This window comes from Aphis gossypii, chromosome X, assembly GCF_020184175.1.
Source record: "Aphis gossypii isolate Hap1 chromosome X, ASM2018417v2, whole genome shotgun sequence".
Taxonomy (NCBI): domain Eukaryota; kingdom Metazoa; phylum Arthropoda; class Insecta; order Hemiptera; family Aphididae; genus Aphis; species Aphis gossypii.
Window position 1 is genome coordinate 34,646,276 of NC_065533.1, and position 25,738 is coordinate 34,672,013.

General features: G+C 25.0%; 1 protein-coding gene across 3 annotated transcripts in view; it reads left to right on the forward strand.

The window, feature by feature from the left end:
- LOC114129713 (venom dipeptidyl peptidase 4) overlaps nt 1-25,738 on the forward strand; it is a 47,009-nt gene that overhangs the window by 10,234 nt on the left and 11,037 nt on the right. For 2 of the 3 annotated variants that reach the window (XM_027994528.2, XM_027994529.2), the window contains exons 2-6: nt 18,068-18,272; nt 18,666-18,760; nt 18,879-18,953; nt 19,047-19,099; nt 22,770-22,978. In XM_027994528.2, coding sequence (XP_027850329.1) covers nt 18,068-18,272; nt 18,666-18,760; nt 18,879-18,953; nt 19,047-19,099; nt 22,770-22,978 — 637 coding nt within the window. Of the gene's footprint in view, nt 1-624; nt 901-18,067; nt 18,273-18,665; nt 18,761-18,878; nt 18,954-19,046; nt 19,100-22,769; nt 22,979-25,738 lie in introns of those variants that run through there. The other variant, XM_027994527.2, reaches the window with a different exon arrangement.

Here is a 25,738-nt window from a genome sequence, read left to right on the forward strand (position 1 = left end):
GTTCTGTGGTAGGGTGTAGGTCTCCTTTATGAGTGAAAACAGAACATTAGATATTAATAAGCACATGTATCTTTCTCGCAACCCTCGGGAACACGCACCATAGTCGATGACCCGCGAACTGTTTCTCCGATTCGTTCGCGTTTCCCTAGTGGTTAGAATAAAAAATGTTTTATTTTGTCCTTCAATATACACACGCACATTATCACGATCATCGTATCATTCCGCGGCAGCTAAAGTATATCCCGTCCACAATCGACAATGTGCTTTAGTTAATACTCAGTCTCAGCCGGCGTTCGACGTGCGTGTGGCGTGCGAGTTATAGGTACATTGCAATTCGTAACAACTTCATGATAGTATCATCAATAAAATCGTGATCATACGAAAATAATAATAATATTACATCGTTAAGTTGTAAATTTGAAACGTAATTGTAATGCGTAACTGTTTTAATTACCAATCATTGGTATTTCTAAAATATATTATTATATACCTACTTACAATCTGCACCTGCGATTGTAAAGTGAATGATTAAAAAAAAAAAAAAAATGTTTATTTGAATTTAATTTTGCATGTGATTTTTAATACTTCTGTTTCGCCATTTAAATGTATAAATTATATTATAGTTTTTTATCTTATTGGGCTGACTAAAATTAATGTTTGACCGGAGATAAAAAAAAGCATACGTGTGGCGAGTGATAAATAATCATTTATATTCTTTATTTGTTGGCATCGCGATCAAACGATTTTGTCTAGTCCAAATATTCTACTTTTCGATCGTTTATAAGATTGTTTATTACTATATTTATAATCACTATGGAAACGATATTTTCTTCTTCTGGCCAGTACAACACGAACAGTATGGACACGAACGAATTGGGCGAAAACGAAAAAAGTTTTTGGGTAAGACAAACACGTTTCACTATAATGTTCGATATCCTATATAATCTATTTTAACAAAAAATAATAATAACCAAAATAATATATATATTATATATCAGCTCATTTAATACAAAGAACGTAGGTATGGCACATCACCGTCACTGCATTTATCGTTTCAGTCGACTTGATATGGCGTGGGTACCTACTTCGTAATTTGGGCAATTATTCGGCTAACGGTCGTGTTGTCTCGTAGTTCATTTTTGCTTTTTAATTATTATTACTATAAAATTATTAGTACAATTATTAGTTTCTCTGATAATTCCATGTAGGCCATAGTGGAACATTAAGCGTACTATATTAAATCAGTTTTTACGTTGAATATTTTTGAATGAACAACCACGGCAATATCTGAAATCCGTGTACGCCAGCAATGTTGTGCATTATTGTACGTAATAATAATATAATAATATTGTTTATCTCTTGTATCCATCTATCATTCACCTAGAAGTCCTATGTTAAGGCCTAGGCAATGATTATCGCAGCATTTTAAATATATTTATTAAGAAAACCATTATTGTAGTTCAAAACTGAAATCTTTACACAAAAATAATAATTATAACTTTAAAAGTAACAATTAATAATTTTGAAAATATATTTATTTTTAATGTTTTATTAAATAAATCAGTTAAGAATAGGAAAGTATATTAGAAAATAATACATTAATGATACTATTTGGCACCCTCAGAAATTAACTACCCCAAACAACTACTGTCTACTTTGGATACTTTCCAATTAACGTAGAACTGATTGAACACCGTCAATTCTTATATTATTAGAGTTTATTTTTATATTTTATAGTATAACTGTATTTTGTAACGATCAATTTGGTTTTTTTTTTTTAAATAGTAATTATTATTAATTTTACTGGCAATGATTTATAAGATGAAATCGTGATGTTTGATGTCTGTTATGTTTTTGCGTGCCAATAATATAAATTATTATAAATTCAATTTTTTTTACTTACATTTTTTAACTAATGCTTATCGAAATTCTTTTTTTGTTAATAATAATTATGATTTATGAACGAATGATATGGTAGCAAGAATGCGAGACTTGAACGTCTTTAGCCACTTGTCATGTTACCTATAATAATTTAATAACAATAATAATAAAGATTGTATATTGTATAATTATTTTTGATCTGAACCACGTTTTTAAATAAATAGTATTAAAAAAATATGGAATATTTGCTTACATTCTTAATTCATAAATATCTTACGTACAAATGTACAATACAAAATTATTATCGACTAGTTCGTTTGATTTGCACATTATATGTTTATATTATACATGTAGAGAAATATTTAATATTTATTTAAAAAGTGAGTTATTTAAAATAGTAAATTAAACTATTAACTGATTATATAGAGAATACCTATTTACCTACAATATACAAAATACATATCATAGTAAATAAATAATATTATCAAAAAACTAGCTCAGTTGAATATGTTTAGTCTTTATTTTTTAATTACGTATTTCAATATTATTATCCCTATATATAAAAAAAAAAACAATATTCAGTATTCCTCAAAAAATGTTGACGGGTGGTGTAGGGAATTTATTTTAAAATTATCAACAATAATGATATTTACTTACCTAATCTACAGATATACAAGTGAAGTACTTAATTAATGTTAAAAATTATTTAAAAGAATATTTCTACATGTTTTATAATTGCCCAGCTATAAATGTAGGTAATTATTATTATTGCTCATGGGCAATTAAGATAATTTTACATGGTGGTAAATTTAAATTATTCAAAGCTATATATCATAAAATGTATATAAATACTTGGCAGGTAGGTATTTAAATTCGGTATCGAAAATTGTTTATATTATATACAATAGCACTAGTAATGTTTATTGTTAAAATATTATCCTTGGAGGTTTAAACATTATTCTATTTCTATCTAAACAATTTATTTATTTCTATTGTAATTTATTGTATAGTTCTAAAGCATATTATAATGCTTAATATTATAATAATATAATAAATTTAATGGTTATTTATTTACATTTCTATTTTGCTTACAGATACGTTAGGTAAACATTTATTTAACATAAAAACAAAGTATTGACTATTGATTGAAAAATTAAGGCGCTTATAAAACAAACTTTATGTTTATTTTTGAATGACCAACAAAGTATTTTGGTAGAATATCACCATTAAAATGTCGCGAAATCAGTACATCGGTACATTGCAAAGAAATAATATTGTCAGAAAAATATCGTATAAACAAAAAAGTGTCTTTAGTGTAGTATATATTTGCCATTTTAATTTTATTATTACCTATATTAAAGTACATATATTATGTATATCGAGTTTAAGTAGGTATAATTAATATTTAATAGTTAGTATAAACGATGTATTTTATAATTAACAAAAAAAATGGCAGTAATAAAGTTATAGTATAACGATATAAATAACTAGATTTCAAGTATAATTAATATTTAATAGCAAATTTATATTAATTATTTTATTGTTATTTTAGATTTTGAGATGAGTAAATATATTGATTTTACAATGATATGTGTCTTAATTATTTTTAAATTTTAAATATAATACAAGACTTATTTTATAATATTCCCTATAAATTATTATAATGTATTGTTTGTTAGCAATTAAATATTAATTATATTTAAATTTGAGTTATACACATTATGCTATAACTATATTTTTGCAATAAAATCTGATTTTTCACATATACTGATGATATATTTTTGTCAATGTCATATTTTATTGACAGTATTATTTCTTTAGTTTCGCGATATTTTGTTGATACATTTTTTTGTTTTTGAATGTTTTTTCTTTCTTGGATTTAAAGAATCTGTGACAGAACAGACAATAGTTATTCGAATAATATTTTCAATATACTTCTCATTCCTTCTGTTACTATACCAATAAATTGTCAATAGAATAATTTTAAATTTAAATTTATAAAAATGCATTCTTCTAATTGATATTTAATTCGATCACAACTAGTAGGTTTAATAATAATATGATGAATTGGTGTGAATTTCATCTACTGTCTACGGTTAGGTTATCCTAATATTTTTTCCCCGTTAAATAAAAAAAAAAAATTCGTTATTTTCGTTATTTCCTATTATTATTTTTTATTGGTTTATCCTGATTGTTAAGAAAATTACGAGCAGTTTTACTTTCAATTTTTGAAGTAGTAACAATTAGCTTTGTTTTTTGTTATAAATAGTGTAAAATAATTAATAAAAATTGTATAAACGTTTTTCACAGAAATATCATATTGAACAAATCCGAGAAAGTTATTAATTATTATACAGAGTGTAATTTTTGATTAAATTGGACTCTGTATTTTTATGTACATAAATACATTTTTCTTTTATCTTTTACTTACGGTAAACAGATACTAGGTACAATTGAAAAGTGATTACAATGGCATCAAAATAAACAAAAAGTTTTAAAATTATTAATAATGAAAATATTTATGATCGTGTCTAATGGGGATTTTTTCATTTCGCGTTCATTGTCCTAAATATTGATTATTTATACAACTATTATCAATTTATGCATAAGCTTGGTATCATTCCCCTTAGTTGAGAAAGAGTAAAGAAGAAAATGTGTTCTTTGTGATATTTACAATAGTTGTTGGATGGACGTTATTATATTACTGCTTCTTCTCTGCTCTACCAATTAGGTGCGTTTTAAAATTTTTTCCTGTTTTACACGATCCCAATTTATTTCAAAGTATCCAATGTTAAAAATCACTTTATTTTATTGGGTGTACCTAAGTAATAATGTGGTTGACATACTGACATGTAACTGTTTTGCAAAATATCTGTTTATAAAATATATACTTTATTATTTTTATGTTTTTTTCCTGTTAGAAAATACTAATACTAACTGATATTACCTACATTATAAATTAACCCGGGCTAGGTAAAACTAGGCACCTATTAAAATCCACTATCGCACAATTTTTTTTTTTTAATTAAAATATTCAAAATCCATTTTTTTCTTATTCCAAAGCGCTATGACTACAAGAGTACATAGGAAATATTATAATACTGTATTGAGTAATACTGTTTTCGACCGGTTTGAAGTGAACGAAAGTAATTTTTTCGCAAACAGAATCCGCATTAATCCGGATAGGTCATTCATAATATAAACGCAATTTATTGTCAACTCATTAATATTGTAATGATATTCAAAAACTATCGGACCGGTCCCGTACCAAGTATGAAATCCATAAGAATAATGTAATTATTATATATGTGCTGGTTTTTACATTACTAACTAGACGATTACGAATTATTGTACATCGATGGCTTCAGTATATATCATACCTACATCATGTTATATTATTTAGTTATTACGATGTTACGTGGCCCTTAGTTCAATGTACCTATTAAAAAAAAACGTTTATAACGCGAGGTGACTTTATACTATATTGTACCTATTGTTATTAGTATTAGAATATTATTATTTATGTTTGAAAATCTTAATTTATCTACGTCTTACCAAATGGCACTCATTGATAGATTATTAGCTATAATTATAATAATAATAAATATGAAGTATAAACAATAATAGTTTTATAAACTTTCTATTTTTTTTTTTTAACGTTTGATAAGTATTATGAAATCATATTGTATTACGACTATCATGTATGCAATCAAAATATGATTTTTATAAACAGCGTTCTTAACTGTGAAAACTTTTCAGTTATGTTGAATTTATAGGTGTACATGAAAATCCATTAATTCATACATCGTCAGAATATCTAAAAGACTACTGACCAAAGTAGAGTAAGATTCTCGATGAATTAGTTACAATATTACAGCAACTTATAATTACATTCCAAGTTTTAAGCTACTATTAATATTTTTTTAGATTAAATTCTTCAAAGAAATTTTGGAAAAGGTTTTTGGACAGAGGTTTTGATAAGTAAACACGAAAATTATTGGAGTGTGCTAATTTTAAAATTGGATGATGCTAATACCCAATGCTAAACTCCCCCCCCCCCCTATTACGCTATTGCAGACCATTGAAGCTCGAAGAGAGTATCTAGCAATAATACTCAGATTTATCAAACTTAAATTAATTAGTCGAATAATTACATAATAATTTAAATATAGCGGAATAAATAAACTTCAAGATAACTCTACCTACATGATCAAATTAGATACTTCTATTGTTAGTCAGATTTTATGTATTCCTGCAATATATTGAATTATACTTATTATATTCTTTAAAGTTCAGATAATACATTTTCACTGAAGGTATTTGGTATATATACATTATACATTATACATTATACAATATACGATTTAATATTTAAAACATTTTCGTTTTAGTTAGGTTCCGACGAACGCAAATATTGTCATATAGGTGCAGACTTTATTCATAATAATAGATTATGTAGGTATACAATACTCAAAGTTTAAACAACTAAATGACAATAAATAGTAATATTATAATATATGACATACTAAAACAATATGTGACTTCGTAGCATTATATAAATTATACACACATACAAACATATAATAACCTCGTACAGGCAAATATACTAATATTTGAAACACATTTAAGCAGTTAAAATTAACACAGTTGGATAACAAAAACCATCGCGTACAGTCGTTACCCGTCATACCTCGTTTTGTGCCTACACATCATAAAAAAATCCCAGATAAACCCCAGAAAGGGGATTGATCAATGGTCATCTGTGATCCGAAATTTTTCTTTCTTGATTTTCAATAAAGATATGCAAAAAAGTAGAATTTTATACTCGCCACTTAGTGATGTAAACAAAAATAGTTTTTCAATTCTGTTCAATTTGAACGACAATGATGATGATATAACATTTGCTACATTAAGAGATGAAAAAAATCGAAAACCAATTGAGGTTAGTCAAAAACAAAAACAAATTGTAGCACTTAATAATGTTATATACAATATAACATAGATTTAAAAGAATCCATAATTAATTAATTATTTATAATAATATAATATCGAAGAATTTTCTAAATAGATCAAACAAAGAATGCATTAAGATTAAGCATGCCATAAGATGTTGATAATACATTAATTATTAATAGATTATCTGTGAATGAGAAATTCAGTATCAAACTTAACAGCTACCTTTGGACAAAAAACTTTCCATGACACTGTTCATACTATAATAATTAGTTCATTATTTACTAGAAAATAATTGGAATTTGATTTAACCTATATCAGTTAGCTATATAATATATAGTAGTAAAATTGTTCTAAATTTCCTATATATTTAGCGTTATAGTTTAACTATCCAAATCATAAAAGAAAATTCTAAATAAACTTTTACATCTCATTGTTTTAGTTGAACCTATAGGAAGCTCTTAAATAGTATTCCTAAAATCCTAATGTACAAGTCACCAACGTTTTGGGTAGGTACCCGAAATATTCTATCATCTCCTGCATCATTTTGTACTAAATGCTTATCACCATTTTAGTTAATATGGTATGTAATTAAATTATCATTACAATCAAAAATATCATGCTACAAATTTACTAAAAATACTAAAAATTAGTGCCAAACAATAATTACAAAAATAAATTTAATGGATAATTTAATCCTAGGTTGAAAAGATTTTTCTAGATTCAGTGAAAATACCGTATTAAAAGTAATACCGTTGATACCAGTTGTAAACAGAATAAATACCGATATCAATATTTGAAATTCTACCAGCGTGGGCATTGCGTGGTACACAAATATTATTCCTATAAAATATTAACACTGGCAGTTATTATAAATAATAATTAATATGTATATTGTATACGTCTTTTTTATTTTCATTATACTCTTTTAGGAAATTATTTTGTAAAAATAATAAATATTTTAACAGTAATATTGTAACGATGCGTACATTAATTATTGCAGCATGCATTGTTACTTTTTTACCAACTTTTGATACGTTTTGACTCACACCATGAGAACATTTTTCAAGGATACTTTTTATATAATAATTATTGTTATAAAAAAAAAATATATATATATAATATACAGTATAGTGAATCATCAATGCTCTTGGTTATAAGTTAATAAATGTACCTAGGTTAGTATGTGTAACCTATAATATAGGTATGCGTAAGTATATGTCTTATTATTTGTTTAATATAATATTTTATTTATATATATCAGGTGATTATGTTGTTGAAGACGTTCAACAAATGATCAAAGATTTTGTTAATTATTTTTTTTTACATAATTTTAATAAGCAATTTACATAATAAAATTAAAAAAAAATAAATGTATTGACATTTATACATATATAGGTACTATTTTCTATAAATTGTTATTAAGTTTTTTACTTTTTTATAACGGCAACATACTATTAATTACTTATTCCAAAGCAGAATATTTTTTAAAATACTTACTTTGTTATGTAAAAATCAAATTTTGTAAGAGTATATTATGAGTTATAAGTATATATTATTCAAAATGAAGTGCAGTACCGTAGGAGTACCCCATCAATAGTCACTTTACTACATCTGAACTTTAAATATTTATCTAATAACTAATAAATTACTTATCCAAATTTTGATTTTTGCTTATCAAATTATACTCGAAAAATAGCCCTCTTAGGAATATTGTTAAATTATTACTTTTTCTCCTTTAATTCTAATAAAAATATGGGTAGAACCGGCTACACTATTCATAACATGTATATACTGATGAAATATTAACTATATAATACATACATTCATTCAATCGATTAAATCACGATATCTCATTTGTATTACGACTCAAATTGTAATAATACGTATATTCACACCCAGTGGTCTTATAATAATAACTTGCACAAAAGAATGATATTTTAAATTTTAATGATAATAAAACATAATTTCCTTAGAAAAATGTTGTTTTTTTAACCAACAGAGATTACCTAAAAATAAATATTTTTAAAAACGTTAATAGATTATTAATTATTGAAATATTTAGTGTCTTACGTTATATAGGATACCATATTATATTATAATATGGGTCATACTATAAATATAATAAATAATATTATCACATGCACACAATTAATAATAATTATTAAATGTAGTTGATTACAGTTACTATCATAAATTTCGAGTATAAAATGGTTATGGTCATGCAACACAGACCGCATTGTCTATTATATCGGGCATAAAAAGTTAAAAGTCGAGTATAGAAAGTTTTTTTCACATTAATTTATCAGTAATTCGATGGTCAAATTTTTACTCCGCTTACCTACCTATGTAATATTTTATTTTCAATACGACATATTGGTAAATGTCAATAATATGATTTTTCACCATAGTTATTGAATTGAAATGGGGAGTATAACGCGTATACGAGTGTTATTCTGTGAGTGTAACACTGTAACCCATCTAAATTATACTATAATGTGTAGATTATTTTAATAACAATACCTTACCGAATTATCGTATACCTAATTATAATTTGTAACCATACTCAACACTAATTGAATATAAATAATAATTAATACAAATATATGTTAATAAATAGGTCGTATGTAATATTGTTTACCAAGTTACAAAAATTCGGTACAATGAATAAGGATACTTATATAAACTTTCTACCGGAGTTGGTGTATTTTGAGAAAAAACTTTTAACTAACTTAATTTAAAATAGTAAAAGAAAAGAAAAAAAAACTTACCCAATCTTGTCCAAATTGGTAAAATTTAAATTTAATGTTCGAAAGGATGTTGAATGGACATTTTTAGTTGTATTATTTTTTTGTTAGAAATTAGATAATGAAAAGAAATTATTCATTGTAGGTGCGATAACTATGAGTGTAATTATACAGTATGTTAATGTGTTGAAAAATTACTACTCAGTAACTTTAGATTGAAATGGAGTTTCAACTGGATTTAAAAAGTAATGAAATACATATTTTTTGATGATTTTTATTTTTTTTAGACCTCTTATTGAGTGTAGGTAGAATATAACTAGCATTTTATTTTTAAATACCAACACTTAGACTTACTTATAAAACTTATCACTCAACATATTCAACAGCAGATCTAAATTTTAAGTCATCTTAATCTTTTAACTATGGTTTGGAAACCAAAATTGATAACAAATTAAAGTTTCAATTTAAATTTCTATAAATTATTAAATTTGTTAACGATCATCATTTCACGATTTTTCAAAATGTCATCATGCAATTTCAAGTATTTACTAACCGAAATTTAACTAGTTGTAAGTCAACATATTTTTTGATTTTGAAACTATGATTAAATTATCAAAATAACTTAAAACGTTTAGTCTATTTAATAATAGTACAAAAAAAAATGCGTGCTGCTTTTTGAAAAAAATGACTATAATTAATATAAAATCGTCAAAAATATACGTATTTCATTATTACAATATTACCTATGACTTATAAGGTCCATAAACCTCATTTTAATCCAATATTACTTGAAGAAATATTTAATTTAAAAGAAATTAAGCATTTTATTATATTATTATATATTATAATACGTCTTACTTTTTAAACAATCATCTTCAACAATCATAAGAGATAACAGCAAAATGTATACACTGTTTGCAATCGGTAATTACCAGGAGCCAGCTAATTTTTACCTTCTATTTCCATAGCCATAAACTTATTTATATATAGTTACTGATTTTATGTTTAAATTAAAACTTATCTTTATGCACAGTTGTTTAAATTAGCCTGTTCAGTATGGCACATGCGTCATGCACCATCTTACTAGCTATCTGGTGCCTGGTGGTATAAAACTATCGTTCTGCACCGTTAGACAATCTAAAATATGTCCTATTCATATATTTAAGGTGGTCTATAGCAGTGTTTTTGACATGAGTATAATATAATTAATTACACACTGTTATTAAATAACGATAATTTTAAAAACAATTAAGTTAGCAATAATACATATATAACTATAATATTCCAACTTCTCAAAAATACAACTAACAAATATAAACTAATTTTTTAAGTGTTTGATATACAGAAAAAAACATTAATAGTTTGAAATAAAAAATTTACCAACTTTCTTCTCAAAAATTTAATTTATAGACGAGTAAAATATTAAATTGTATTTTCTTATCCTATGAAAATTGGATTTTGAGTGTATTATTTGTTTTAAAAATGTTGGACAGTTATGTAAATAATCTTCTATGTCATTACAAATTAAGTTAAGTGTATGTCATTTTTTACGCATAATATGAATATCATTAATAAATAATAGTAAGTATATAATATACTTTTTATATATTCAATTGTTGAAAATGAGTGGAACTAGATCATATAAGTTGAACAAGTTTTAACATAATATACTAAACGAATTCACAAAGTGTGTTTTTAGCTAACAATAAATCATTATAATCTCTTACAAATATTCTACAAGTGTGTATGCGTATATGTGAGGTTCTCTGATGTATATTTAATGAAAATCCAATTGTAAGATAAAAAGTAAAAGGCACAGAGTACGATATGTAATATACCTATGTGCGACGTGCTAAACTCAAAATGATCAAAAATACGAATTTAAATTGAGTTTGTTAACATGCATAATAAATATTTTTTTAGTATTTTTGCGCTCTAATAATAATGTCGGTGTACAGTGTTTTTGTACACGAAAAAAATAAAAAACAGTAAAATATTATTGACTGTATTGAAATCATTCCACGTTGCCGTTTTTCTCGTTTAGCAAATAATATGACTGTTATTTTTTCATTATTGTTGTTTTTCATGCGATACATACTTTAATATCATTATTACTATATAGTATAATCAATGATAATAATATATTATTACTTTTAAACTACCTATATGTCATGAATAATAGTAATTTAATTATAATACTATTATTACCAAAATTTTAATTTGACTGAACTATCTAAACTTAGTGCTAGGAGTGCAGTGCAAAATAAATCTATTTTTTAACATCAAATTAAGTAAAATATAACAGATAACATATCGAAAATAATAATAAATAGTTAATGATACCTGTCTTATTGTATAGTAAACAAAGCCGTACTTTAGAATTCACAATCCCCCCCCCCCAAATTTGTTAGTGTTATATTATGTCGTAGTAAAATAACTATTACAGTCCAGAATAATCAATAAATATTGTACGTTTGCGTTAAATAAAGTAATATAATATTCTTATGTTTTTATATCGTAATTGAAATAATTATAAACATTATAGCTAGATACTCGGACAAATAATTTTACTTCGTACACTCCCGTAGTCTCGTGCATATTTGAATGCAACTGGAGAAGACCGATTAACTGGCCTAGCATAATTTAGTGCACATACATAGGGATATTTTTGAAGATCCAAAAAAAATTATTAATCGTTTTTTTTTCAAATGAAAAACAAAAAAATACAGAGTTTGTGGTTTAAAGTATTTTTCAAATTGAATGTATAGAATTAAGTTTAACAATTACTTTAAAATTTAATAATATAAATGTTTAAATGTTAATTTCATTAATAAGTATTAGTAGGTACTATAATATTATGAATTTTTTATTATTTATTACCTATACAATATTACAATAAAATTAGAACAATACAAAATTTTTAGCTTTCAATTTCAAGCTTACGTTTATTTTGTAACTAATATGAACTACTTAGTTTTAATTCTACTTGTGACTTGATTTAAATGAATCCACTAGTCAAAATGTATTTTTTATTTATTTATTTATTTATTTGGGTACGATTAAACGTTTGTTTTAGTAGTTCGTCGTCGGTATGAAATCCATATGATCGCATTATTCAAGATTCGAAATAACTATTATTATAATATTGTACCGTTTGTATTCATAGTATAGGTATAGATACTCATTATTGTATCCCGTTATACATGCAGCCAACATTCATTCGTTCCGTTGTCCTAAATACACGTGTAATAGATAGATAACTTGTATATGAACATAGGTCGTGATCGTATATATAGCTATTGTTCAGATGTGTTCGTTCTCGGTGATTGAGTGTTTATTTTTTTAAACATCATTGTACGCGAATGCTGCTAGTAGTAGTGTAATACTTAGATTTATATCAAAAACCTGTCGCGTGGGCCGATCTCGTCCAAACGATACCTTATGTTACAAATTCGGGAATTATAGCGGTCGCACGTGTATAAAGATTTTTGTATAGATATTGTTGCGTAGTAGCAGTAGGTGCAAGCCATACATAATAATGAACAAAAAAAAAAAAATTTAAATAACTAAACTATAACAAAAAAAAAACGAAAATCGTAACATATGGCAAATGCTATTTTAATATGTTCGATGGATACCTGACGTTTCATTGATTTTCGGGTTTAGGGAAACGTTGTGTAGATACGAAAATCTTACGCTATTTGGTTCTGTATTCGCATTTATATAATATTCAATAGTGTTCTTCTACGATATATTTTAATTTATTGATTTGAGTGTTATTTTTAGATATCGATATCGATTTGGAATAAGTACATTAAAATACAAAAAAAAATACAATGTAGGTATAAAGGAAATTAATTAATTATTAAAGTGTATTAAATGCATATTATAAGTATATGGTATATTAGTATTTATAGTTTATTAAGTGTTTAAGTGTATCGTAGTATAGTATTATAGTATTATCATAATTCAATTATGTCATTGAAATTATGAATATGAATTAGATTTAGTTCACGTGTTTTTTTTACAAAAAATTTTCCCAGTTGGTTTGAATATAAATTTAATTTAAATATTATAAAAAAACAAATCTCATAAAACATTTTGTTGTTTCATTAACACGTTTAATTTTAAATGATAATAATATTTAGTTGGAGTTTTTATGAAATTTGATTTTAAAGCGTTCGAGATATTTGCAAGTTTGCACTTGAACATTATTGAAAAGGCAATAAGAAATTAAACATATTTATTCTACAACCATCAGAAAATATTTTAATTTAACAAAAAAGTGAAAAAAACTTTTAAGTTTTAAATTAAATTGTGGCATTAATAGCAAATACTAAAAAATAGGCATCAAATTGTTTTTAAATTGAAAATATATAAAATTATAGTTTATTAAAATATGTTTAGAAACCTGGATCTTAGTTTGCTCTCAGAATAATTTTTCCTAACTCATTTTTTGTAATACGAAAACTTATATACCTAGTTTTATTTAAATCACAAATTATTATTTATTTCAAATCACTGTCAAAAAGATTAATATTACACATAACAATTGTACACTTCGTGAATCGTGAGCCATACATTTTTAATTTCATCATACTGTAAAATATCACAGAGAACGTTTTTCATCGCGAATTACAAATGCCTAGTGTAGTCGTATAACATAAAAAAAAATTATCTCAAATTATTATTTGATGATTTAATAGTGGTTAATATAATATGAAATTGTACGTATTATACTAATTGGAGGGGCCTGGTTTAAAAGCTATATAATTGGGTTAGGTTCCATGTTAAGTATCATATTACAATAGTTGCGTCTAAGAAAAAACCCTTTCTTCCCATTTTAACAGACTTAGAACTATCTGAAACTTATCATACAATTATTGTAGTCAATGGCATACTGAGTACTGTAGGAGTAAAAAAAAATCACTAAGATTTAATTCTAAAGTAGCCATATCAATTATCAATATAATAAAAATAATCAGATAAATATCGGAAACAACTGCATTGAGTAAAAATAATACACTTAAACCGATTATTAAAAAATAATATATATATATTAGTATTGATAAAATATTATTTAATCTATTAAATTGTTTTAAAAATAAAAATAAATAAATATTTATATATATTTTGGTTTTTACCAAGTATAAAAAAGTTATTAATTATAAAATTTTTTGTCGATTTTTAGATAGTTTATAGGTATAATTAAACAATATGCTTTTTCCTTTTTTGCGTATATTTTCTTAAATTTGATTATTTAAAATTTAATTTGAGTTTTGTGATTTACAATCGATTTTTGTCTGTTTGAATAGTGACGTTTGTTTTTTATAAAATATTAATAATTAAGTTGAAATGTACCTATAACAATCAGATTTAACGTATTCGTGGCATTAATTTCATTAATTCTTTTATTTAGAAATTCGAATGCGTAAATTGTAAACCCAATCCGTACACAATTCAAGTTAGAATTATAATTATTATAGGATCTAACTCGCAAATGAAGCCGCGAAATATGTATCCACTTGACAAATTAATGATAGTGAGAAAAAAACAATACAGCAAAAAAAAGTGTAACGCATAATTAATACTATCGTCACGAGAACTGAATTCAGTCGGATCGCACATTGATGATAACATATAATTAAAAAGAAAAAAATTGAATTGCGTGAACGTTCATTGCGCTGTACTACTCCCAAGTGACGCAGGTAATTAGCGAATTTTTTCTTCTTAAACACGTCACGTGGTGTGTACTCGCCGAGAAAAAACGGCAGCGTTATATACACGTATTCGGGGAGACGGATGTGTTTCGGGGTAGCTGAGTCTCATTTTGCGATCAAAAAAAAAAAAAAATTACATAATAAATAAATAAATAAATAATACAATTTAACTCGAGCGAGGACTCGAGAAGGAGCAGCAAGATTAGTAAACACACGTATTATATATTATGTACATATTCGAATGTCTTGGAAACACTTTATTCTCTGCCCTACCATCAGGTATTAAATTCTTCTTTTATAAAATATAATGCTTGTAAATCAAATTTCGTCATTCTTTACAGGAAATATATACATATACATTATCTATATATGCATATTGGATAAATTTGTAAATACATACATGCATACATACCAGGCAAGAAAAGTTAATAATAGAAAAAAAATGTTTTATTTATATAAATTGTTTAAAGTTAATCGTTACCGGTTAATTAATTTTTTTTAACTCAGTTAAATATTTAGCGTTTATAGGAAACCAGAAGTCAGGGACGGTCTGAGATAAAAATTTAGACCGGAAATATATATTAGACATATTAATGCAAATTTATTTTAGTTTAAATTAAAAACCATCTAATTATTAAAAAAAACTAATGTGATACACCTGTCAAGCTAATGACAAATTCCAATATATCAGGCCACCAAGAACTTACCGATATCCCGGTGGACCTTCTTTGTCAGAAGTTAACTTGATTTAAATTAATTTTTTGTTTTTATTATTATATAAATATTCAATAGACAGTTTAAAATAATATAAGTAATACATCTGTTCAATATATCATTGAATAGAGAAGACCATACATTATAACTATGTACATTGTACATACTACACTTTATTACATTAAATATATCGTTTTAAGAGTTGGACATTTTTTGTGGAACATTCCGTATTATTTGTTCATTAGACCACCGTGCATTTTGTTGATGAATAATTGCAGGAAAGACATATTTTTTTTTAACAAATAACAACGATTTACGAGAAATTGTTCATCGCCCAGAAATAGTCATTGCTCATTTTAATTAATTTTATATATTTTAATGGGGTAGAAAAAGGATAAAAAACAAAATATTAAATATCGTATGGACATGATCGATTATGACATAACAATTAAATCACGTCTAAATCGCATAATAAATAAATGCAATACAGGTATGAAGGTTCCCTATTTTTCAAAATTTGCAAGCAACCTTTTTACCCCCTCCCCCAACCCTAATTCATACTGAGAATTGAAATTTGGTGTTCTTAAACTTTTGGCAATCGTTTTGCTTATGTTATCCATAATTATACCTCATAATTTTGGTTATCTTTGATTTTGCTGGCAGTTTACTTTCAAAATAATAAAAATAATCGAATATTATAACTGGTGGATATGGCTATGTATGAAACATTTATCAAATACCTTAATAGTATAAAAAAAATTGCAACACATTTTGCGCTGTAAGCAAAAACTGTAAATGTGACGGTGAATTGGTGTAAACATTAAAACTGTTGACTTAACGATAATTGGTAGGTTCCACCCATGACCCTGTCAAATTTACGTGTCTAATTTAATTTGTTTTAATTAATTGGTCGTATGCGAAAAATTAAACATGTGCGATCGGACGCGAACGTTGTTGGATTTTATTTTATAAAATAACTGCTTACTATTATAGACATATTATAGTGTAGGTGACCATTTACTCTAGAATAGGGATTTGTTTATTTAATTTTAAGCGGATGAACAATAATTCATTCAGACAGTGTATATTTATGGTTTCATTTATGTTTTTAATTTTTTATATTCGCCATCATATGTGCATTTATTCCTTATTAGTAAAACTAAAAAATTATTTAAGTTTTAAGGTTAGGTTAGATTATATACTGTTATATGTAGGTATATATTATTTTATGCTGTTAATTATTTAAGTTTTCATATTTTGTCATATGTAACTAATTATACTTAAAATATGTTTATTTTTAATTTTAAAAGTTATCCAATGATGGGATAACATTTCACGTCTAATAACAGAATTCATCAAGGTAGTATCAAAATAAAAATGATAATGCTTAATGCTTAAAATAGATTAATATGCACCAGAACGTGGTCAGTTTCAGTTAGTTACAATTTAAGGGTTCCTGTTCGGAAAAATACTAAATAAATATTTTAAAAAATAAAGAAAACGTTTCCACAGTATCACTATAAAGTCAAATAAGTCAATAAAAATTATTTATAATTAATAATTCTTTTTATAGAAAATAAAATTCCCGAAAATGCAAGTATCTACACAACAATGAACAAACCTTATTGATTACAGTCACTATCAAGTATCAATAATGTATTCTGAGTACGTCTTGTTCTATCAACTACCTGGATTTTATATGTTTAATAATTTTGATTGTAAAAGCTAAAGATTTCAAAATTAAATGTACTATACATAATACATATTATAGGTATATTAAGTGTTCCGGTAAAATTTTGACCATTAATAATGATTTATTTTTATTTTTTACAAATAATTAAATAATGAAATAAATATTTATTTTATTACGATTCCAATAAATTTCAGTTGATTAAAAATTTTGATTTGATTTCCTCCATTCATTGTTTGAGAAAACAAGTACCACAAATTGACCTTTATTTTGGAAATTTGATGAAAAGTTTTTCATTAATATTGTTATATAATATATTATATCTGTACTTTTTATAAATGAACATTATATTTTTTTTTCAGGAGAAATGTGTGTGGAACGTAAAGAACAGGCCTTTGATATTTCTGTTTATTTTACTATTGGTCCTCTCAGTAATAGGAGCATTGATTTACTTCACCACAGACATATTCCATAAGGCTCAAGCAGTAAAATACGAACCCTTAGAGTTTCATCAACTTCTTAGTGGCACCTACGAACCTAATTTATTCAACGGGACATGGGTCCAAGGTGAATAGTTATAATTTTATAAACCATCATATTATAAATACTACTTAACAAAATATTGTTTTATAGAGTGGTGTGATGTTTTGTCAATAAACGCACCAACTCCCCCAAAAAAATATCAAACTTTAAAACACATTTCTGTAACTAACATTTTATACTTCCTTTATTTTTTTTCGTTTAATTTGTTACTATGAAGTTCCGCTTATAAATATACGGTTTTTTTTTCACAAAACTTCTGACTTCTTTAATAGTCTAACCTTAATTCATCAGTTTTGCTAATGGTAATTTATAATTTTGTAATACATTATGCGCTTATTAAAATAAAAAAATGAATAAATAAATATTAAAATTAAAATGCAACTCTTGATTACATATGACTGATATTTCTGAATTTAGGTGATGAAATATTGATGAAAGACGACAAAGGAGATATTGTACTGTTTAATGTAAAGCATTTAAACACGACAGTTATAGCAAAATATGATACAAAAGTTTGTATTTTCAAATATTATTTTATATTATAATTAGAACAAATTTATTATATAACATCGTGTATAATCTTTAATACTATGAATCATTCAAAATTATTTTATTTACTTTATTTTTTAGAATGTTAGAAACAGTTTTCAATACGATCTTTCTGCCGACAAACAATTCCTGCTTTTGGCTTATCGCTACAAAAAAGTACGACACTGTAAATTATCACTGCAATTTAACCTAAACTAACCAATTCAATGCAAAATGTTTAACATTATTATGTGTCTTATCATTTTACAGGTTTTCAGGCACTCGTTTACGGCTTTTTATGATATAATCAACATTAAAACAGGGTGAGTTAGTTCATACTTGATTACCTACCTAATATTCCATTAAATTATTTTATATGTAATAATATGTTATAATATTAGACGTCTAAAACTATTTTCTATAATTTCAAATATTCGATACTGATCGTTCTTTATGTTTATTAATATTGATAATTATTTTATACTGCCTATGACTTATGCGTGTATACTGTATATATAATGTAATTTATGTACAACAGTGCCGTGTCAGATAGAACACTGGAAGCACGTACCCCTCCCCCGAAATATTTCTTACTTTTTTTTTTGTTAGCTGTAGTGTAGTGTAGTGTACAGAAATTCCTTATTAAGGTTAAATCATCGAAAGTAAATCTAAAATAAGTTATTCGTAATTTGTATTTATAAATGTCAAATAGGAATGATAAGTATTATGTATAATGTTAAAATAAATGATCCATTTTAATTTCATCGTTATCTTAAATATTTATTTATATAAATACGAAGTGCCTGCCACACATTGTACCTAATTACAGAAAACTATGTAAAATATACATATCTATAGATTATAGATGATGAATATAGCCATAATTCCTAAAACATAATGTTGTAATTTAAAATTTATTAGTTGGAGACTATACTGTTTATTTTTTTTTGTTTTACTTACATTTAATATGTAAGTACGTTGTAATGTCGTACGAATACTATACCCATGCCATCACACAGTTAATTGTTGATCGTGTACAAACTGTGATTTATTAAGTTTTCAATCATTGAAATTTGATTAATTGCTTCATAATAATTTTTATTATTTTTTATCTGATATTTTATTTTTAATTTTATTCTTTTCCCTTTTTCATGGGCTTGTTATTTTGTGTTTGTAAAAGTTAAAAGTTATAGTATTGTATTTTTGTTAGTAATAATATTTTAATTTAAAATGCAAATTCATGTTAAAAACACATATTAATACACTTTTATAATATTAATTAGGTCATACATTAATCTATATGGTTTACAATAATGTTAATACATTATTATGACTTATGTTAAATGTATACAGTAGTTATTAACATAATTTTACAGTCATAAGAAAAAACCAGGTATATAATAAACAGTTAATGAAAAAAGGGGTCATGAAGTAATAGGTGTTACGTAGGTATTCTAGTAATGCAAAATTAATTAAGTGCTAACTGTTGCCGAAAAATAAATTTCTGACTATAGCACTGATATACAATTTTCGTACATATTAAACTTATGGTCAATTATCTCCTTAATCTATAATTAGATTATAAAACAAGCTAGTCTCGATATACGAATACATGTAGATTGTAGGCACAACAGATACAAATAATAAAACAAATACAAAATACAAATATAATAATAATACATATTAATATAATATAATAATAATTAACAAATAATAAAATAAGATACATACAAAAAATTCTTCGATTTGGCTCATTACCAATGGCCAATTAAAATACACAATGAAATTATGACAAAAATTTAAAATCAGTTTTGAATTGACTTTAAAATACATAATCGTATGTATATTAATTCGTCTTTGATTGTAAAATACATTAATATATTTTATGCAATTAGTGAGTAAAATAAAAATATATGATAATTAAATAAAATAATTAATAATTATGAATAAGTAAAAAATAGTCTAATACGGTATCAAGTCACTCTCTCCCCTACCATTTCTCCATTCAATACGTTTCCCTGTACGAAATTACCCATCCAATACACTATATTGAGATTTATTTTGCTTGTATGAATAAAAAAAAAAATCTAGGCGTGTAACACGTTAATATAAGTATAATATAATGAATTTAAAAAATTAAAATCATCATAAAACATTTTAATGTTGTAATTTTTTATTTTTTTTTCTGGAGGTATTTGTCCTACGATAAGCTTATTAATTTTTATTTTAGTTTAATGTTGTTCTTAAGAACCTCAATAATTCATAATATGTTAGAATAAGATACAGCTAACAAAGACGACAATTTCATTCAAAATGATTATTGTTTGTTTTTGGCAAGTTTGCCATATTAAGTATAATAAGTAATAACGTACTTATCGGTTCCATAATTTTAAATCGAATATTGGAGGATGCTGATTATTTCTCTTATTCTTCCAATCCACGTATGTTTAAAATAATTAATTCTATGGAGTACCTAATAATTAACTATTTATTTTAGGGACATTAATTTGTCGAATTTGTCAACTACGTGTATCATAAAATAAATTAGCTAAAGCATTAAAACTTTTTAAGGTTTTGTATTTTTTGCTATAAATATTGACAAAAAAGTAAAAAAAAAACAGTCTCTCATTTGTAGTGCATTTGGTAAAAATATTAGTAAACGCATCACAGACCTTATTCAGAATCAGTCATTACACTAATGAGGCTTAAATTTTTTTCAAAATCAAAAGTTTTCAACCAATTCAAGTTTAACGTTCTTTTGATTTATTAAGTAAAAGAGCAAAGACTAATGGAAATTCCACATTATATTTTATTCCATGTAGCATGAATTGAAGTTAGGTAAACTAATGTGGTGATGATTTAAACTTTTCATCAAATAAACCAACGACTGCTTGGACGCTAAAATCTTTAAATTAATTTTTGTCGAAAATAATAATATATTATTATTGGCGTCTACGACTCTATCGTATAGAATTAATAATTGTTAGTTGTTCATGGTATTATTATATATCATTATAATTAACTCCGGTTACACGGTTAGCTTAAAGTATATTTTTCAGATACCTTATTTATAGAATCGTTTTTTTTACGTTGTATTAACTATTGATAAAGCAACAAATACTGCTTGAAAATAACACATTTAATCAACAATTTGGTGTAGGTATAATATGATTAGGTATTTTAATCGATAATACTTAAAATTGAAGATTGAAACATTGTTCTGCTAAAGAAAGTTTCATTCGACATAAAAAATAAAAATAATTAAATCACTTCGTTGTAAAACCACTTCATTCGTCTCTCCATTTAGAATCTAAAATTGAATTTCGAACGAGTACTTAATTAATTAGTTATAAGTAATTTGAGTTTATATGAGTGGAGTAGAGCGGTACTTCGCGACATTTTAGTCCATTACTACGTTTATCTAAATTTTGAATACCTATTTATAATTTATTATTTAGTTAAAAACAATTATAATCAACTGTTTATTTAATTAATTTTTTCAAAAGTATTATAATCATCATAAAAATATTTTACTTACAAAAATTAAACTATACATATTGTATGCTACTGTTTGAAAAAATAAGTATAGTTAAATTATAGCCATACAAAAAGTAAAAAGTATAAATTCTTTTCATTTGTTTAACATTTTTTTTTGAAATGTTTATCTATAAATTAATGACCATGTACAATATTATTATCATGTATTTTAATCTTATATTTATATTAAATATTATATTAATATATTATTCGATTGAATTAATTAGTTATATATATATGTGTGTGTGTTTATGTGGTAGAGATCAAAGAGAATAAATCAGTAAGAATGGATTCATAAGTAAATAAACTGTCAAGTTTATTATTAACAAGATAATATTAAACGGGCATTGGGCACGTCTAAAAAATATTTTATAATCTATTGATTGATTTTTTTTTCAAATATACTTCATACATATTATGATGTTATAATATGATTGTGATTATTTATTTGTCTAGAGAACAATTCACGTTACAAAACCAGGACTCTGCTAACCCTTGGGATTTACAATTGGTCAAGTGGTCGCCCGTTGGTCACAGTTTAGCGATCGTGAATCATAACAACGTATATTACATACCAGACATTACTAATCTGACGAGCACCATACAGTTGTCATTTACGGGTGGCTCAGAATTGTATAATGGCATTCCTGATTGGGTATATGAGGGTAAGTACATTGTTAGTTTTTATTTCATATAGGTATTTCACATTACTTAGGTTATACACTAATAAATTGCGGATGAATTGTTCAGTCTAATATTATATGATGTAACAATACTTCGAATACGGGTTTCGTTATCAAAATACTAATTACCGACATCAAGTTACCATGTGAGTAACAATGTGGAAAAACTACCGAAAAAAATTAGTTGAACGAGGGAGGGGGGGTTATTTATGTTTTCTAAAAAGCAATTGCTCTTCTATTTTTTTTTTAATGTATTGTCATCAACAATTTTGTGAACATTTTTTTTTCGAAATATTGTATAAATTTATTAATTTCACCATTTGTATAACTCAACATTTGGCTGTCGATAAATGCCTCCTTTTAACAGTTGTTTTGCTCGCTTTAAATTTCGCACGGCAGTACAATTCACAAATTGTCAAATATCCGCAACCGATATATAAAAAATAATGATTGGAACTTTATGTCTCTCGACTAAATAACTCGCATGTTATAATATATTACTTTGTCAGCGATTAAGAAACACCGATTATTTAGCTAGAACCACCTTAGAAAAATTAAAAGGTAACTAGTCTTTCCTATAATGGCTATAAGGACACCTAAAAAACTAAACTTAAAATCCCATGTCCATCATAAAATATATTATACAAACAATTTAAGATGATGGACTTTTACGGTTATAGACGCTACAGTTGCTTGTTAAATTACTCGTTAAGGATTTTAAATATTTAAAAAAAAATAATCATGTAAGATGGCCGTTAGATGTGTAATATTGGTCCTAGACGTCACGCTGATTTTTTAAATTCATAGACAATAAATCATAACTCATTTAATAACATGTTGAAATGTGAAACGTATACCAATTTTTAAATTTCATACATTCAATCTAAAGCAACTTATTCTTTGTGGAATTTTGCTCTTTTAATACATTTCGTTTATATATTTTTATTATAGTACCTTTATTGATCCATTATTTTTGAGGCATGCAGCTATAATCTGTTTGGTAGCGATAATATGATATTCCAAGAAAACGTGAAGAAATATAATTTCTTTTTTTATCATTAAATCTGTTAATCGCCTCTAAATTTTTTTAAGTATTTAAAAAATAAATGCGTTTATAAAATATTGATTCAGCTAGTGGTTATGGTTATTTTTGTTATCATAAAACAACAAAGTATGAAGTTTACGAACGATGAATAATCAATAATTAAAGCGTGTATTGAAATACATATTACATATAAATATATTTAATTGTACTTTCACAATATATCAAATGATCTGTGAATTTATATTTTCAATAAAAAAAAATAAATACTTAGTTACTACTTACTATTTAATGTATGATGTGCTTACTAACAAAATCGAGATAAAATAAATTAAGAATTTTCCATAAAATAATTTTCCAAATAATTTGTCGCAATGAAGGAGTAAAATAATTTTTTTTATAAAACTAGTAAACAATATTATATAATAAGCTCATATTTTATAAATTCTTTAAATATCAAAACTCCCTGTTTTTTATAATTGGTTGTTTTATACTTTAACATATTTAAAAACAATTAATCTGTGTTATTATATTGTGGTATACAATATAAAATATACAAAATATATATGTGTACAATATTGTAACATTACCAACTATGGTTCTTAATAAAGACAGTAGCTATTCCTTTTATAAACCTACTTTTAAGATTATACTATTAAATATTGATACGTAACTGCGTAAGATACGTTCGAAAAGTCGCAAGCAGCGGACAATTACTTAATCACTCTTTATTCACTCTGCTTCATGTTGTATACTAATTATACCTTAACGAGTAGGATCAGTGCATAATAGACAAACAATTTTTAGTGATTTTTTAATTTTACATAATTTCTATTTTAGTCATCAAATATTAAATATAATAATTATATGACAACATATTTTGTGAAATCTGAAGCATAAATAAGACAGTATTTAGGTATGATACATAGCTCCACAGGAAACTTATAGCAATGTGCTCCCTCTTCCAAAAACTAAGACTATATATTCATTTTTTAAACTTTGTATGTATAAATACACAGTATAATACTAATGATGTAGTAAGTATATTTTTTTAAAAAAAACGACTGAAGTGATAATTTTAATACCCAAAACACTGCACTGGTTACGACACTGAGTATAGAGTATAGACCAATGTAATATATGTTTTAAATTTAAATTTAATGATAAATTATTGTATGTAAAAAGTGATTCTGAGTTGAGATATAAGTATAAAATATATTTTATTACCAAAGTACAAATTTATAATTGTTATTACAGTAATTTATTTTGTCATCGGGAAGACATTATACGGTATAGATAAATAATACCTTAAAATTAATTTAAATATTTTGAAAATGTCATTGTGTATAGAAGCTATAATAATGTATGTAAACATTCCATATTTTAATAAATATTTTTGAATTACTATAAAATAATTAAAATCATTGCTTTTGTTTAAATACCTAATTTTGTCAAAATTATAACAAAAATTGTACTTATATATTTTTAGCTTAAAGGGAATTCAGTAAAAACTATTTCTTGACTATCCTAACTTAACCATTTATTTTCAAGTTTCTTTGTCTTTAAGAAATTTTTGAATTATTATAAGAACAACTTGTATGAAATCTTGTATTACCTATCTGTGGTTATTCGTTTTCAAATTATAACAGTGTTGACAAAATCGTTGGTTGTAAAAATTTCCATTTTTTCACTTAATAAAA